This window comes from Heptranchias perlo, chromosome 3, assembly GCF_035084215.1.
Source record: "Heptranchias perlo isolate sHepPer1 chromosome 3, sHepPer1.hap1, whole genome shotgun sequence".
NCBI lineage: Eukaryota > Metazoa > Chordata > Chondrichthyes > Hexanchiformes > Hexanchidae > Heptranchias > Heptranchias perlo.
This window is the reverse complement of record NC_090327.1, coordinates 2,584,182-2,598,431: the sequence shown is the minus strand read 5'-3', so window position 1 is coordinate 2,598,431 and position 14,250 is coordinate 2,584,182. Positions and strand designations below refer to the sequence as shown.

General features: G+C 43.5%; 1 protein-coding gene across 3 annotated transcripts in view; it reads right to left on the bottom strand.

Moving 5' to 3' along the window:
• The window catches only part of rmc1 (regulator of MON1-CCZ1), a 57,384-nt gene that overhangs the window by 13,774 nt on the left and 29,360 nt on the right, over positions 1-14,250 (bottom strand). For 2 of the 3 annotated variants that reach the window (XM_067977682.1, XM_067977683.1), the window contains exons 10-14: positions 13,201-13,312; positions 11,292-11,336; positions 10,649-10,702; positions 6,221-6,349; positions 5,303-5,409 (exon numbers count right to left, since the gene is read on the bottom strand). In XM_067977682.1, coding sequence (XP_067833783.1) covers positions 5,303-5,409; positions 6,221-6,349; positions 10,649-10,702; positions 11,292-11,336; positions 13,201-13,312 — 447 coding nt within the window. The remainder of the gene's footprint in view (positions 1-5,302; positions 5,410-6,220; positions 6,350-10,648; positions 10,703-11,291; positions 11,337-13,200; positions 13,313-14,250) is intronic. The other variant, XM_067977684.1, reaches the window with a different exon arrangement.

Here is a 14,250-nt window from a genome sequence, read left to right as displayed (position 1 = left end):
TTACTTTTAATATTGGCTGGAGAGAAGAGAAGAGAAAAGATTATGCATAAGAGGCAGGTGTGGGACCTTATCATAGAAGTCATAGAATCATAGAAGTTTACAACATGGAAACAGGCCCTTCGGCCCAACATGTCCATGTCGCCCAGTTTATACCACTAAGCTAGTCCCAATTGCCTGCACTTGGCCCATATCCCTCTATACCCATCTTACCCATGTAACTGTCCAAATGCTTTTTAAAAGACAAAATTGTACCCGCCTCTACTACTGCCTCTGGCAGCTCGTTCCAGACACTCACCACCCTTTGAGTGAAAAAATTGCCCCTCTGGACCCTTTTGTATCTCTCCCCTCTCACCTTAAATCTATGCCCCCTCGTTATAGACTCCCCTACCTTTGGGAAAAGATTTTGACTATCGACCTTATCTATGCCCCTCATTATTTTATAGACTTCGATAAGATCACCCCTTAACCTCCTACTCTCCAGGGAAAAAAGTCCCAGTCTGTCTAACCTCTCCCTGTAAGTCAAACCATCAAGTCCCGGTAGCATCCTAGTAAATCTTTTCTGCACTCTTTCTAGTTTAATAATATCCTTTCTATAATAGGGTGACCAGAACTGTACACAGTACTCCAAGTGTGGCCTCACCAATGCCCTGTACAACTTCAACAAGACATCCCAACTCCTGCATTCAATGTTCTGACCAATGAAACCAAGCATGCCGAATGCCTTCTTCACTACCCTATCCACCTGTGACTCCACTTTCAAGGAGCTATGAATCTGTACTCCCAGATCTCTTTGTTCTATAACTCTCCCCAACGCCCTACCATTAACGGAGTAGGTCCTGGCCCGATTCGATCTACCAAAATGCATCACCTCACATTTATCTAAATTAAACTCCATCTGCCATTCATCCGCCCACTGGCCCAATTTATCAAGATCCCGTTGCAATCCTAGATAACCTTCTTCACTGTCCACAATGCCACCAATCTTGGTGTCATCTGCAAACTTACTAACCATGCCTCCTAAATTCTCATCCAAATCATTAATATAAATAACAAATAACAGCGGACCCAGCACCGATCCCTGAGGCACACCGCTGGACACAGGCATCCAGTTTGAAAAACAACCCTCTACAACCACCCTCTGTCTTCTGTCGTCAAGCCAATTTTGTATCCAATTGGCTACCTCACCTTGGATCCCATGAGATTTAACCTTATGTAACAACCTACCATGCGGTACCTTGTCAAATGCTTTGCTAAAGTCCATGTAGACCACGTCTACTGCACAGCCCTCATCTATCTTCTTGGTTACCCCTTCAAAAAACTCAATCAAATTCGTGAGACATGATTTTCCTCTCACAAAACCATGCTGACTGTTCCTAATTAGTCCCTGCCTCTCCAAATGCCTGTAGATCCTGTCCCTCAGAATACCCTCTAACAACTTACCCACTACAGATGTCAGGCTCACTGGTCTGTAGTTCCCAGGCTTTTCCCTGCCGCCCTTCTTAAACAAAGGCACAACATTTGCTACCCTCCAATCTTCAGGCACCTCACCTGTAGCGGTGGATGATTCAAATATCTCTGCTAGGGGACCCGCAATTTCCTCCCTAACCTCCCATAACGTCCTGGGATACATTTCATCAGGTCCCGGAGATTTATCTACCTTGATGCGCGTTAAGACTTCCAGCACCTCCCTCTCTGTAATATGTACACTCCTCAAGACATCACTATTTATTTCCCCAAGTTCCCTAACATCCATGCCTTTCTCAACCGTAAATACCGATGTGAAATATTCATTCAGGATCTCACCCATCTCTTGTGGTTCCGCACATAGATGACCTTGTTGATCCGTAAGAGGCCCTACTCTCTCCCTAGTTACCCTTTTGCCCTTTATGTATTTGTAGAAGCTCTTTGGATTCACCTTTGCCTGATCTGCCAAAGCAATCTCATATCCCCTTTTTGCCCTCCTGATTTCTCTCTTAACTCTACTCCGGCAATCTCTGTACTCTTCAAGGGATCCACTTGATCCCAGCTGCCTATGCATGTCATATGCCTCCTTCTTCTTTTTGACTAGTGCCTCAATCTCCCGAGTCATCCAAGGTTCCCTACTTCTACCAGCCTTGCCCTTCACTTTATAAGGAATGTGCTTACCCTGAACCCTGGTTAACACACTTTTGAAAGCCTCCCACTTACCAGACGTCCCTTTGCCTGCCAACAGACTCTCCCAATCAACTTCTGAAAGTTCCTGTCTAATACCATCAAAATTGGCCTTTCCCCAATTTAGAATTTTAACTTTTGGGCCAGACCTATCCTTCTCCATAGCTATCTTAAAACTAATGGAATTATGATCACTGGTCCCAAAGTGATCCCTCACTAACACTTCTGTCACCTGCCCGTCCTTATTTCCCAAGAGGAGGTCAAGTTTTGCCCCCTCTCTAGTCGGGCCATCCACATACTGAATGAGAAATTCCTCCTGAATACACTCAACAAATTTCTCTCCATCCAAGCCCCTAATGCTATGGCTGTCCCAGTCAATGTTGGGAAAGTTAAAGTCCCCTACTATTACCACCCTATTTTTCTTGCAGCTGTCTGTAATCTCCTTACATATTTGCTCCTCAATTTCCCGTTGACTATTTGGGGGTCTGTAGTACAATCCTATCAAAGTGATCTCTCCCTTCTTATTTTTCAGTTCTACCCATATGGACTCAGTGGGCGAACCCTCGGATATATCCCCTCTCACTACTGCCGTGATGTTCTCCCTAATCAAGAACGCAACTCCCCCTCCTCTCTTACCTCCTGCTCTATCTTTCCTATAGCATCTGTACCCTGGAACATTGAGCTGCCAGTCCTGCCCCTCCCTTAGCCATGTTTCAGTAATAGCTATAACATCCCAGTCCCATGTACCCATCCATGCCCTGAGTTCATCTGCCTTGCCCATCAGACTTCTTGCATTGAAATAAATGCAGTTTAATCTAGACTTCCCTTGGTCTTTGCCCTGCTTTCTCAGACCATCTGTCCGGTCATGTTCTGTACACTCTCCCTTACTGCCTTTTGTTTCTGTCACCACTTTATTTCCCACTGACTTCCTGCATCGGTTCCCATCCCCCTGCCACATTAGTTTAAACCCTCCCCAGGTAAAAGATCCCACGGGACTATTTGAAGAGCAGGGGAGTTCTCCCGGTGTCCTGGGCAATATTTATCCCTAACAGATTATCACAATGCTGTTTGTGGGATCTTGCTGTGCACAAATTGGCAGCCACGTTTCCCTACATTACAACAGAGGCGACACTTCAAAAGCACTTCATTGGCCGTAAAGCACTTTGGGACGTCCTGAGGTCATGAAAAGCGCAATATAAATACAAGTTCTTTCTTTCTTTTAAAAAGATATGTACAAACATTTATCAACATGCTGCCCCATCATTAAATAAATTTAAAACAGAAATAGACAGTTTCCTAGAAGTAAAGGGAATTAGGGGAGCGGGCCGGAAATTGGACGTGAATTTAGATTTGAGGTTCGGATCAGATCAGCCATGATCTTATTGAATGGCGGAGCAGGCTCGAGGGGCCGATTGGCCTACTCCTATTTCTTATGTTCTTACATATTTGAGCAATTCAGCCATTTGGTAACCCTGTTATGCTTTCAATCTCACAGGAGGGTTGCCAGTTATAGAGGAATCAAAGAGCAGAGAGATTCCCTCCTGCTGAGCGAGAGGGAAACCAGGGAATTATAGACCAGTTAGCCTAACATCTGTTGTTGGGAAATTACTGGAGTCTATAATTAAGGAGAGAGTGACTGAACACTTTACAAATCCATGCTGGCTCTCCCTGATCAGCTGGAAATTTTCAAAGGGCAGGTCATGCCTGATGAACCTGATTGAATTTTTTGAAGCGGTGACTAAAGTAGCGGACAGGGGATTGTCTGTGGATGTTGTTTACATGGACTTCCGGAAGGCATTTGATAAAGTCCCTCATAAGAGACTGTTAGCTAAAGTTGAAGCTCATGGAATTGAGGGCAAATTATTGACCTGGTTGGGAGATTGGCCGAGCGGCAGGAGACAGAGAGTCGGGATAATGGGCAGGTACTCAAATTGGCAGGATGTGACTGGTGGTGTCCCACAGGGATCTGTGTTGGGACCTCAACTATTCACTGTATTTATTAACGACTTAGATGACGGAATAGAGAGCCACATATCCAAGTTTGCCAATGACACAAAGATAGGCAGCATTTTAAGCAGTGTAGATGGAAGCATAAAATTACAGAGAGATATTAATAGGTTAAGCGAATGGGCAAAACTGTGGCAAATGGATTTCAATGTAGGCAAGTGTGAGGTCATCCACTTTGGACCAAAAACGGATAGATCAGAATACTTTCCAAATGGTGAAAAGCTCGAAACAGTGGAGGTCCAAAGGGACTTAGGGGGCCATATACATGGATCATTAAAATGTCATGGACAGGTACAGAAAATAATGAAAAAAGGCTAATGGAATGCTGGCTTTTATATCTAGAGGACTTGAGTACAAGGGGGTAGAAGTTATGCTACAGCCATACAAAGCCCTGGTTAGAACACACCTGGAGCACTGTGTTTAGTTCTGGGACGTTAGGAAGGATATATTGGCCTTGGAGGGAGTACAGTGTAGATTTACTAGAATGATACCTGGACTCCAAGGGTTAAATTACGAGGACAGATTACACAAACTAGGGTTGTATTCCCTGGACTTTAGATGATTAAGGGGTGATGTGATCAAAGTTTTCAAGATATTAAGGGGAACTGATAGGGTTGATAGAGAGAAACTATTTCCGCTGGTTGGGGAGTCTAGGACTAGGGGACACAGCCTAAAAATGAAAGCCAGGACTTTCAGGAGTGAAGTTAGGAAACATTTCTACACACAAAGGGTGGGAGAAGTTTGGAGCTCTCTTCCGCAAACGGCAGTTGATGCTAGCTCGTTTGTTAATTTTAAGTCTGAGATTGATAGATTTTTGTTAACCAAAGGTATTAAGGGATATGGGGCTAAGGCGGGTATATGGAGTTAAGTCACAGATCAGCCAAGATCTCGCCGAATGGCGGATCAGGCGCGAGGGGCCGAATGGCGGATCAGGCGCGAGGGGCCGAATGGCCTACTCCAGTTCCTATTCTCTCCTGCACCGCTCTCTCTCTGTCTTCCAGCAGTAAGTTCAACTCCCTTCCAGAGAACAGCATTCATGACAAAGGGATATGAAAAGTTTCTTCTAAAAAAAAAACAAAGCACTACATTCTTCAAAAGTTTACGTGAAGTGTTGTGGATGGTGAAACCTGCATGCAGTTCTCACCAAGGTATAGTTCTGCTCAGCTTCTAGGTATTCCTTGTAGACTTGATTGAGTTTATCAAATATGATGGCAATCACGGGCAAACTACTTCGTCCTGCTGCGCTCAGCACTGAAATTAAAAGAGGCAATAAAATTACTGCAACCTCGGCATACTGATAAACAATACTTAGCAAAGTCCCATGCAACGTGGCATTAGGAGCATAGGAGCAGGAGGAGGCCATTCGGCCCCTCGAGCCTGTTCCGCCATTTAATTAGTTCATGGCTGATCTGTATCTCAATTCCATCTACCCGCCTTGGTTCCACATCCCTTAACACCCTTGCCTATCAAAAATTTAATCGATCGCAGTTTTGAAATTTTCAATTGACCCCCAGCCTCAACAGTTTTTTGGGGGAGAGAGTTCCAGATTCCCACTCCCCTTTGTGTGAAGAAGTGCTTCCTGACATCATCCTGAATGGCCTAGCTCTAATTTTAAGGTTATGCCCCCTTGTTCTGGACTCTCCCACCAGAGGAAATAGTTTCTCTCTCTCTACCCTATCAAATCCTTTCATCATCTTAAACACATTAATTAGATCACCCCTTAATCTTCTTTACTCGAGGGAATACAAGCCTAGTCTGTGCAACCTGTCCTCGTAATTTAACCCTCTCAGCCCCTACGTTTATTATCACTACTGAAGTAAGAGTGGATATTACAAAGCTAGCAGCGATTCCTCAGCAGGAACTTCCTGTTTTACGGTTTCAAAACCACACTGCTCCTTGCGTGAACAAATGCTAGAAAGTGATTTGACCAGTGACAAAAATAACGAACAAAATAGTAAAAGGTTCATTTTAAAAATGAGAAACTTTCTCTTTTATAATCTACATATATTCAAAACTAAGAATAACACTACCAGTTACGATTCATTCCAAGTGTGGTACTTACTGTGACAGCACACGGACAAGATGACCATTTTGCAGTCCTTCCGCTGGAGGAGGAAATCCATGAGCCGCCCCTTGTCTTGGAGCATATGCACTATAGGCTGCAGCTTTACCTGGAGACACCACAAGTAACCTATCCAGAATCCACATGAACCAGTCAATTAAAAATCTACAAAAACAAGGAAGTTATGCTAAGCCTTTATAAAATCACTAGTTAGGCCCCAGCTGGAATAGTGTGTCCAATTCTGGGCGCCACACTTTGGGAAGGATGTCATGGGAACGTAGGAAGATAGGAACAGGAGTGGGCCATTTAGCCCCTCGAACCTGTTCCGCAATACAATGAGATCATGGCTGAGCTGTGACCTAACTCCATATACCTGCCCTAGCCCCATATCCCTTAAAACCTTTGGTTAACAAAAATCTATCAATCTCAGATTTAAAATTAACAATTGAGTTATCAACTGCTGTTTGCGGAAGAGAGTTCCAAACTTCTACCACCCTTTGGGTGTAGAAATGTTTCCTAACTTCACTCCTGAAAGAACTGGCTCTAATTTTTAGGCTATGTCCCCTACCAGCGGAAATAGTTTCTCTCTATCTACCCTATCAGTTCCCCTTAATATCTTGAAAACTTCGATCAAATCACCCTTTAATCTTCTAAATTCCAGGGAAAACAACCCTAGTTTGTGTAATCTCTCCTCGTAATTTAACCCTTGGAGTCCAGGTATCATTCCAGTAAATCTACGCTGTACTCCCTCCAAGGCCAATATATCCTTCCTAACATCCCAGAACTGAACACAGTACTCCAGGTGTGGTCTAACCAGGGTTTTGTAGAGCTGTAGCAGAACTTCTACCCCCTTGTACTCTAGTCCTCTAGATATAAAAGCCAGCATTCCATTAGCCTTTTTTCATTATTTTCTGTACCTGTCCATCACATTTTAATTATCTATGTACACGGACCCCTAAGTCCCTTTGGACCTCACTGTTTTGAGCTTTTCACCATTTAGAAAGTACTCTGATCTATGCTTTTTAGGTCCAAAGTGGATGACCTCACACTTGCCTACATTGAAATCCATTTGCCACGGTTTTGCCCATTCGCTTAACCTATTAATATCTCTCTCTAATTTTATGCTTCCATCTACACTGCTTACAATGTTGCCTATCTTTGCGTCATTGGCAAACTTGTATATGTGGCTCTCTATCCCGTCATCTAAGTCGTTAATAAATACAGTGAATAGTTGAGGCTCCAACACAGATCCCTGTGGGACACCACCAGTCACATCTTGCCAATTTGAGTACCTGCCCATTATCCCTACTCTCTGTCTCCTGCCGCTCGGCCAATTTCCCAACCAGGTCAATAATTTGCCCTCAATTCCATGAGCTTCAACTTTAGCTAACAGTCTCTTATGAGGGACTTTATCAAATACCTTCTGGAAGTCCATAAAAACAACATCCACTGACATTCTCCTCAACACTACTTTAGTCACCTCTTCAAAAAATTCAATCAGGTTCGTCAGACATGACCTACCCTTTACAAATCCATGCTGGCTCTCTCTGATTAACTGAAAATTATTACTGTGTTCAGTCGCTCTATCCTTAATTATAGACTCTAGTAATTTCATTCTGGTAAATTTCCAGAGGTTTACAGTGGTGTTCCCCAGGGGTCAGTGCTGGGACCACTGCTTTTCTTGATATATGTTAACGACTTGGACTTGGGTGTACAGGGCACAATTTCAAAATTTGCAGATGACACAAAACTTGGAAGGGTAGTAAACAGTGAGGAGGATAGTGATAGACTTGAGGATATAGACAGGCTGATGGAATGGGCGGACACGTGGCAGATGAAATTTAAAGCAGAAAAGTGTGAAGAGATACATTTCGGTAGGAAGAACAAGGAGAGGCAATATAAACTACAGGGTGCAATTCTAAAAGGGGTGCAGGAACAGAGAGATCTGGGGGTATATGTGCACAAATTGTTCAAGGTGGCAGGGTAGGTTGAGAAAGCGGTTAAAAAAGCATACGGGATCCTGGGCTTTATAAATAGAATTTTTTAAAAATTCTCTCTCTCTCTCTCTCTCTGCCATTTTAAGTTTCTTTCTGCCTGCCTGTGTAAAAGACACAATGTATATCGAGTGTACTGGGACGTGCTGTTCTCCGTGACTGGCCTGTTTGAATAACAACGACACCTTTTGATTGGTGTGATGCTGTCCCAACATCGTATAAGATATGCGATTTGAGAACCTTTTCATTCAATCATCTGACGAAGGAGATAATCTCCGAAAGCTTGTGATTTTAAAATAAATTTGTTGGACTATAACCTGGTGTTGTAAGATTCCTTACATTTATAAATAGAGGCATAGAGTACAAAAGCAAGGAGGTTAGGATGAACCTTTATAAAACACTGGTGCGGCCACAACTGGAGTATTGTGTTGAGTTCTGGGCACCGCACTTTAGGAAGAATGTGAAGGCCTTAGAGAGGGTGCAGAAGAGATTTACCAGAATGGTTCCAGGGATGAGCTACTTTAGCAGATAGACTGGAGAAGCTGGGGTTGTTCTCCTTAGAAGGTTGAGAGGAGATTTGATCGAGGTATTCCAAATCATGATAGAGTAGATAGAGAGAAACTGTTCCCATTGGCAGAAGGGTCAAGAACCAGAAGACACAAATTTAAGGTGATTGGCAAAAGAGCCAAAGGTGACATGAGGAAAAACTTTTTTTTAAACACAAGTCAGTGGTTATGATCTGGAATGCACTGCCTGAGGGGAGCGGTGGAGGCAGATTCAATTGTGGCTTTCAAGAGGAAACTGGATAAGTACTTGAAGGGAAAAACTTTGCAGGACACTGGGGAAAGGGCGGTGGAGTGGGACTAGCTGGATTGCTCTTGCAGAGAGCCGGCACGGACTTGATGGACAGAATGGCCTCCTTCCGTGCTGTAACCTTTCTATGATTCTATCTATGATACGTGGGATGAGGGACTTCAGTCATGTGGAGAGACTGGAGAAGCTGGGATTGTTCTCCTTAGAGCAGAGAAGGTTAAGGAGAGATTTAATAGAGGTGTTCAAAATTATGAGGGATTTTGCTAAGTAAGGAGAAACTGTTTTCATTGGCAGGAGGGTCAGTAACCAGAGGACACAGATTTAAGGTAATTGGCGAAACAGTCAGAGGGGAGATGAGAATTTTTTTTTTAACGCAGAGAGTTGTTATGATCTGAATGCACTGCCTGAAATTGTGGTGGAAACAGATTCAATAATAACTTTCAAAAAAGGGGAAGAGCAGGGGCATGGCACTAATTGGATAGTTCTTTCAAAGAGGCACAAATGAACGGTGGGCCGAAAGGCCTCCTTCCGTGCTGTAAGAGTCTCTGATCCTTGTGTAGAAATTCATTAGTATTACTAGTTCAGTGAAAACAAGCACAAGTAGAGATTTTGTTCTAAAAAACCCAAGTAGTGCAGCGGAAAGTGGTGAACCTGCTACAAAAAAAAATCTCACACCAAGACGTGAAATTTCCTCAGGTTAGTAGCTTGCCACATTTGCATGTTTTTTCAATCCATGAACTTATTTTTGTAGAAATGCTGCAAAATCATTATTCAGAGGCAGTGAGAGTTACATCTATAGCAAAGCTACAAGCATTACTTTTCCTAAGTCTCTTTGAAGTCCCTGTGTGTAAAAACTAGCATGACAAATATGCGTCAGGTGATTGGGAATTAGTTAGTTAGTGAGCAGAGAATTGCAAAACGAGTATTTAATTTGGCAAACAACGTGGATGTAGTGACCGAGTTAAGGGATAGGTTCTTCTACACACTGAATTAAGAATTACCAAAGGAAATGCATTTGTGGATAATAATGAGAACGAGGAGTTATATTTAGTGCAGGTTTTTAAAAAATGAAATCACTCTATTTGTTCAGCTTATCTCCCACTGCCATGTGCGACCTGTGGCCAAGAAAGTAGATCATGTTTTTCCAACACTGGAACTGGATGAATACTTAAAAGGAAAAAATTTGCAGGGCTACAGGGATAGGGCAGGGGAGTGGAACCAGCTGGATTGCTCTTGCATAGAGCTGGCACAGACTCAATGGGCTGAATGGCCTTCTTCAATGTTGTAACCTTTCTATGATTCTATGAAATGCTGCTCTTGAGCTTATTGCTGGAAGATTTACAAGATAGCAGCATGCAGATGACTGGGGAGAGGGAGGGGGGAGGGGAGGGTGGAGGGGAGGGTGGAGAAGAGGGAGGGGGAGGGGGGTGGTGGAGAAGAGACTGAGCGAGAAAGGATGGGTCCATGAAGCTCATCCCCAATTGTGCCACTGCACACTGTTCCTAGGGATTTACATTGAAACACCACGGTCATAACAATTTGGCCGCAAAAATCAGGTCACTGTCTTAAATGCACAGGGTACAAACATTACAAGAACACACACCTTCCAAGATCCACTTACCTTCACTTGCATTAATTATGATATCAGGCTGAAACACACTCCAGGAAGAAGAATCTAAAAGTTAAAGAAAACATGGATGCCATTGACAAGAAAGTGCTTCTACATCATCACTGAGTTTATTGGTAAATGGTTTTAGAGTTGAGCAATGGTAAATGTTTCCGTTCACATGTTTGATCAGATGTCCACTAAAACTCGCTTTCACAGCCACATCTCGCTCCTCAGCAACTGTCTCTGGCTCAGACTTATTCCACGTGGATTCCAACTTAAATTCCACCCTTCATGTTTCGGATCCACCCTTGATTACAGATATCTCATTTAATCATTCCTGCCCTCCACCCTATCACAGGCCTTCCCTTTTATTCTTTCCTCCCCACCCCCCTTCCCCTGGTTCTGTACTTGCTTAAAAGCTGTTCATCTCGAACATCTTCCAGTTCTGATGAAAGGTCATTGACCTGAAACGTTAACTCTGTTTCTCTCCCCACAGATGCTGCCTGACCTGAGTATTTCCAGCGTTTTCCCTTCTTATTTCACATTTCCAGCATCTGCAATATTTTGCTTTTGTTTTAGAGCTTATCCTGAAATTCCCAAGAAATTAATTTTAATTGCCATCATACATTGGCGTCCAATTCACTCTGAAGGATACAAAGTTCACACGGGATAGGGCTTTGTGTTGTTACAGCTGATGCACCTGCACACAGAATTTCAAGACATTAATACAATATTACATGGAACTAAATAAACTCTTGCTGAAATACAGTGTCTACATCAGGATTTAACTTTAGAAAAGAACACATTCTCAGTCTTGGAAAAAAAACAAGTATGAAATGAATAGAGTAAACTTTCAAACTTATGAGGGGTTTTGATCGAGTAGATAGGGAGAAACTGTTTCCAGTGGCAGGAGGGTCGGTAACCAGAGGACACAGATTTAAGGTAATTGCCAAAAATGCCAGGGGGGAGATGAGGAGACAATTTTCTACGCAGCGAGTTGTTATGGTCTGGAATTCACTGCCTGAAAGGGCGGTGGAAGCAGATTCAATAATAACTTTCAAAATGAAATTGGGTAACTACTTGAAAAATCAAAATTCGCAGGACTATGAGGAAAGAGCAGGGGAATGGGACTAATTGGATAGCTCTTTCAAAGAGCCGGCACAGGCACAATGGGTTGAATGGCCTCCTTCTGTGCTGTCTGATTCTATGATTTTATTGTCGAGCATACATGCCTTATCTCTACCAATTCATTAAATGCCAATGTACCTTCTGATGACTCACCAGCAGCCGGTCATTTCTGACTCAAAGACAAGTATTTGGTGCGACCATGACTTACAGACACTTACATCACTTCTGAAAGCCCCACCACTACCAGTGGGGTCACCTGCACTCACAATACTGTCACTGCAAGAGTCCAAGCTTCATTTCATACTGAAGCAATCTTTCCAATCATTGGGTCTTTAAATGCACATCGGTAGTCAGATAAACAGAATAATAGATTCCAAGAACTAGACCAAAGGAGACAGACTTCATCACTATCTGCATACAGACACTGTCCCTGCACCGAAACCAATCAGAACTCTGAAATAACCACCTGGAATCTATTTTTCACATTATGTAGAGAATTTATGCAGTTTTGCTTTTTTCTTCCATCTTCTCCTGAAGGCATTAACGATTTGTGTACGGTTCCAAACAACAACAAAAATTTGCATTTATATATTGCCTTTAACGTAGTAAAGCATCCCAAGGTGCTTCACAGGAGCGATTAGCAAACAAAAATTTGACTCTGAGCCACATAAGGAGATCTTAGGACAGGTGACCAAAAGCTTGGTCAAAGAGGTAGGTTTTAAGGAGCATCTTAAAGGAAGAGAGAGAGGTGTAGAGAGGCGGAGAGGTTTAACGAGGGAATTCCAGAGCTCAGGGCCTGGGCAGCTGAAGGCATGGCCGCCAATGGGGGGGGGGGGCGAATGGAGCAGGGGATGCGCAAGAGGCAAGAGTTGGAGGAGGGTTGTAGGGCCGGAAGAGATTGCAGAGATAGGCAACAGCAGGCCTGCTACCTCACCCAGGTGGCCATTCTTCACGTGTGAGCTTAGATAGTGAATGTTAGAAAGTTATTCAGTGTTGGCAGACTATTCGACTACAGGGGGTATGACAACTGATGCCAATCTTGCACTTCACATAACATTTGCATGCGCCTGTCCCAGCATGGGTCATTGGAGCAATCTGAAGCCAGAATCCTGGATAATGTTCCCCTTGAGGGGGGGGGGGGGGGGGGGAGAATGGGTAGTAATAACACCCCCCCCACGGCTTCTCTAGCTCAGCTCCTCATCGCAGATTGGGAGTCAAATATGGGATTAACTGGTCTGTACATCACAATGCTACACTGGCCGGTCGGTGCCTTTACTCAACAGCTCAATTGCAGGGAGGCTGAGGAAAAACATTTTTTTTTTAAATGGGATCTGTTTTCAATGGTGATAGAAACTGTTCTCATTCACTGTTAATCAAGTCACCAGCAAATGATGCAAAATTTCACTTGCACTCAAGATACTTCTAAACTCACATACCTGCCCGAGGAATCTTGCAAGGGTGGATGGATAGAGCTGGAAGGATCTGATGATGAATAGTGAAAGTTCCATCAAATTCTGCCCGCAGTTTTATATCAAAAATCATCGACGTCTGTGAATAAATAAAATACAAACTGCAAGCTCACATTTCAGGATTGACAATTCTTCCCACTCATCCTCCTACAGTGATTCCAGTCAAAAGAATAACTGAAATGCCAGAAGCCCCTTAACAGATCAGAACCTACCACGACAATTAAATCACTCTCAAACCCTTTGAGATCAAAAAACCCACGAGTTACTGCAAGCCATCCCGACTTGGAAATATATCGCCGTTCCTTCATCGTCGCTGGGTCAAAATCCTGGAACTCCCTTCCTAACAGCACTGTGGGAGAACCTTCACCACACGGACTGCAGCGGTTCAAGGCGGCGGCTCACCACCACCTTCTCAAGGGGCAACTAGGGATGGGCAATAAATGCCAGCCTTGCTAGCGATGCCCAAAACAAGTCCAAAAGCTCTATAGAGCTTAACACGGGAGCAATTGTGGGTTCCTTTAAATAGCGTTTCAAATTGTGACTTAGGACTTGCACCAACCAAGTGGGCGGGAGCAGGAAGTTAGTCAAGTGGAGAGGTTGGAAAACGGCATTGGCTTCACAGCAATGTCACTTCACAAAGTTCCTGCCTGTTTCAGACGGGAGCTACGGCTGTCCCCTGGAAAATCAGGCCAGTTGTAAAGGGAGCCATAAGTGGGCGCGAGGAAGAAAAGTTTTATTTTGCGACTACAAACTTGACGGTAAGGAGACGAGAATGGTGTTTGTGATCTCTATTTGTCAAAATATAGTCAGCAACAACAAAAAATTGGTCGTGTGCGATTGATAGAGGATCAAAGGAAGATGCTTCGAAATAGAACTTTAACAAATACATTCTTTGAATTTAAATAGGTATAACCTATCAGCAAAGGCTGAGGCTCTTTTCTCTAGAAAAAAGAGAAGGCTGAGGGGGGACCTGATCGAGGCCTTTAAGATTATGAATGGGTACGATAGTGTAGACAT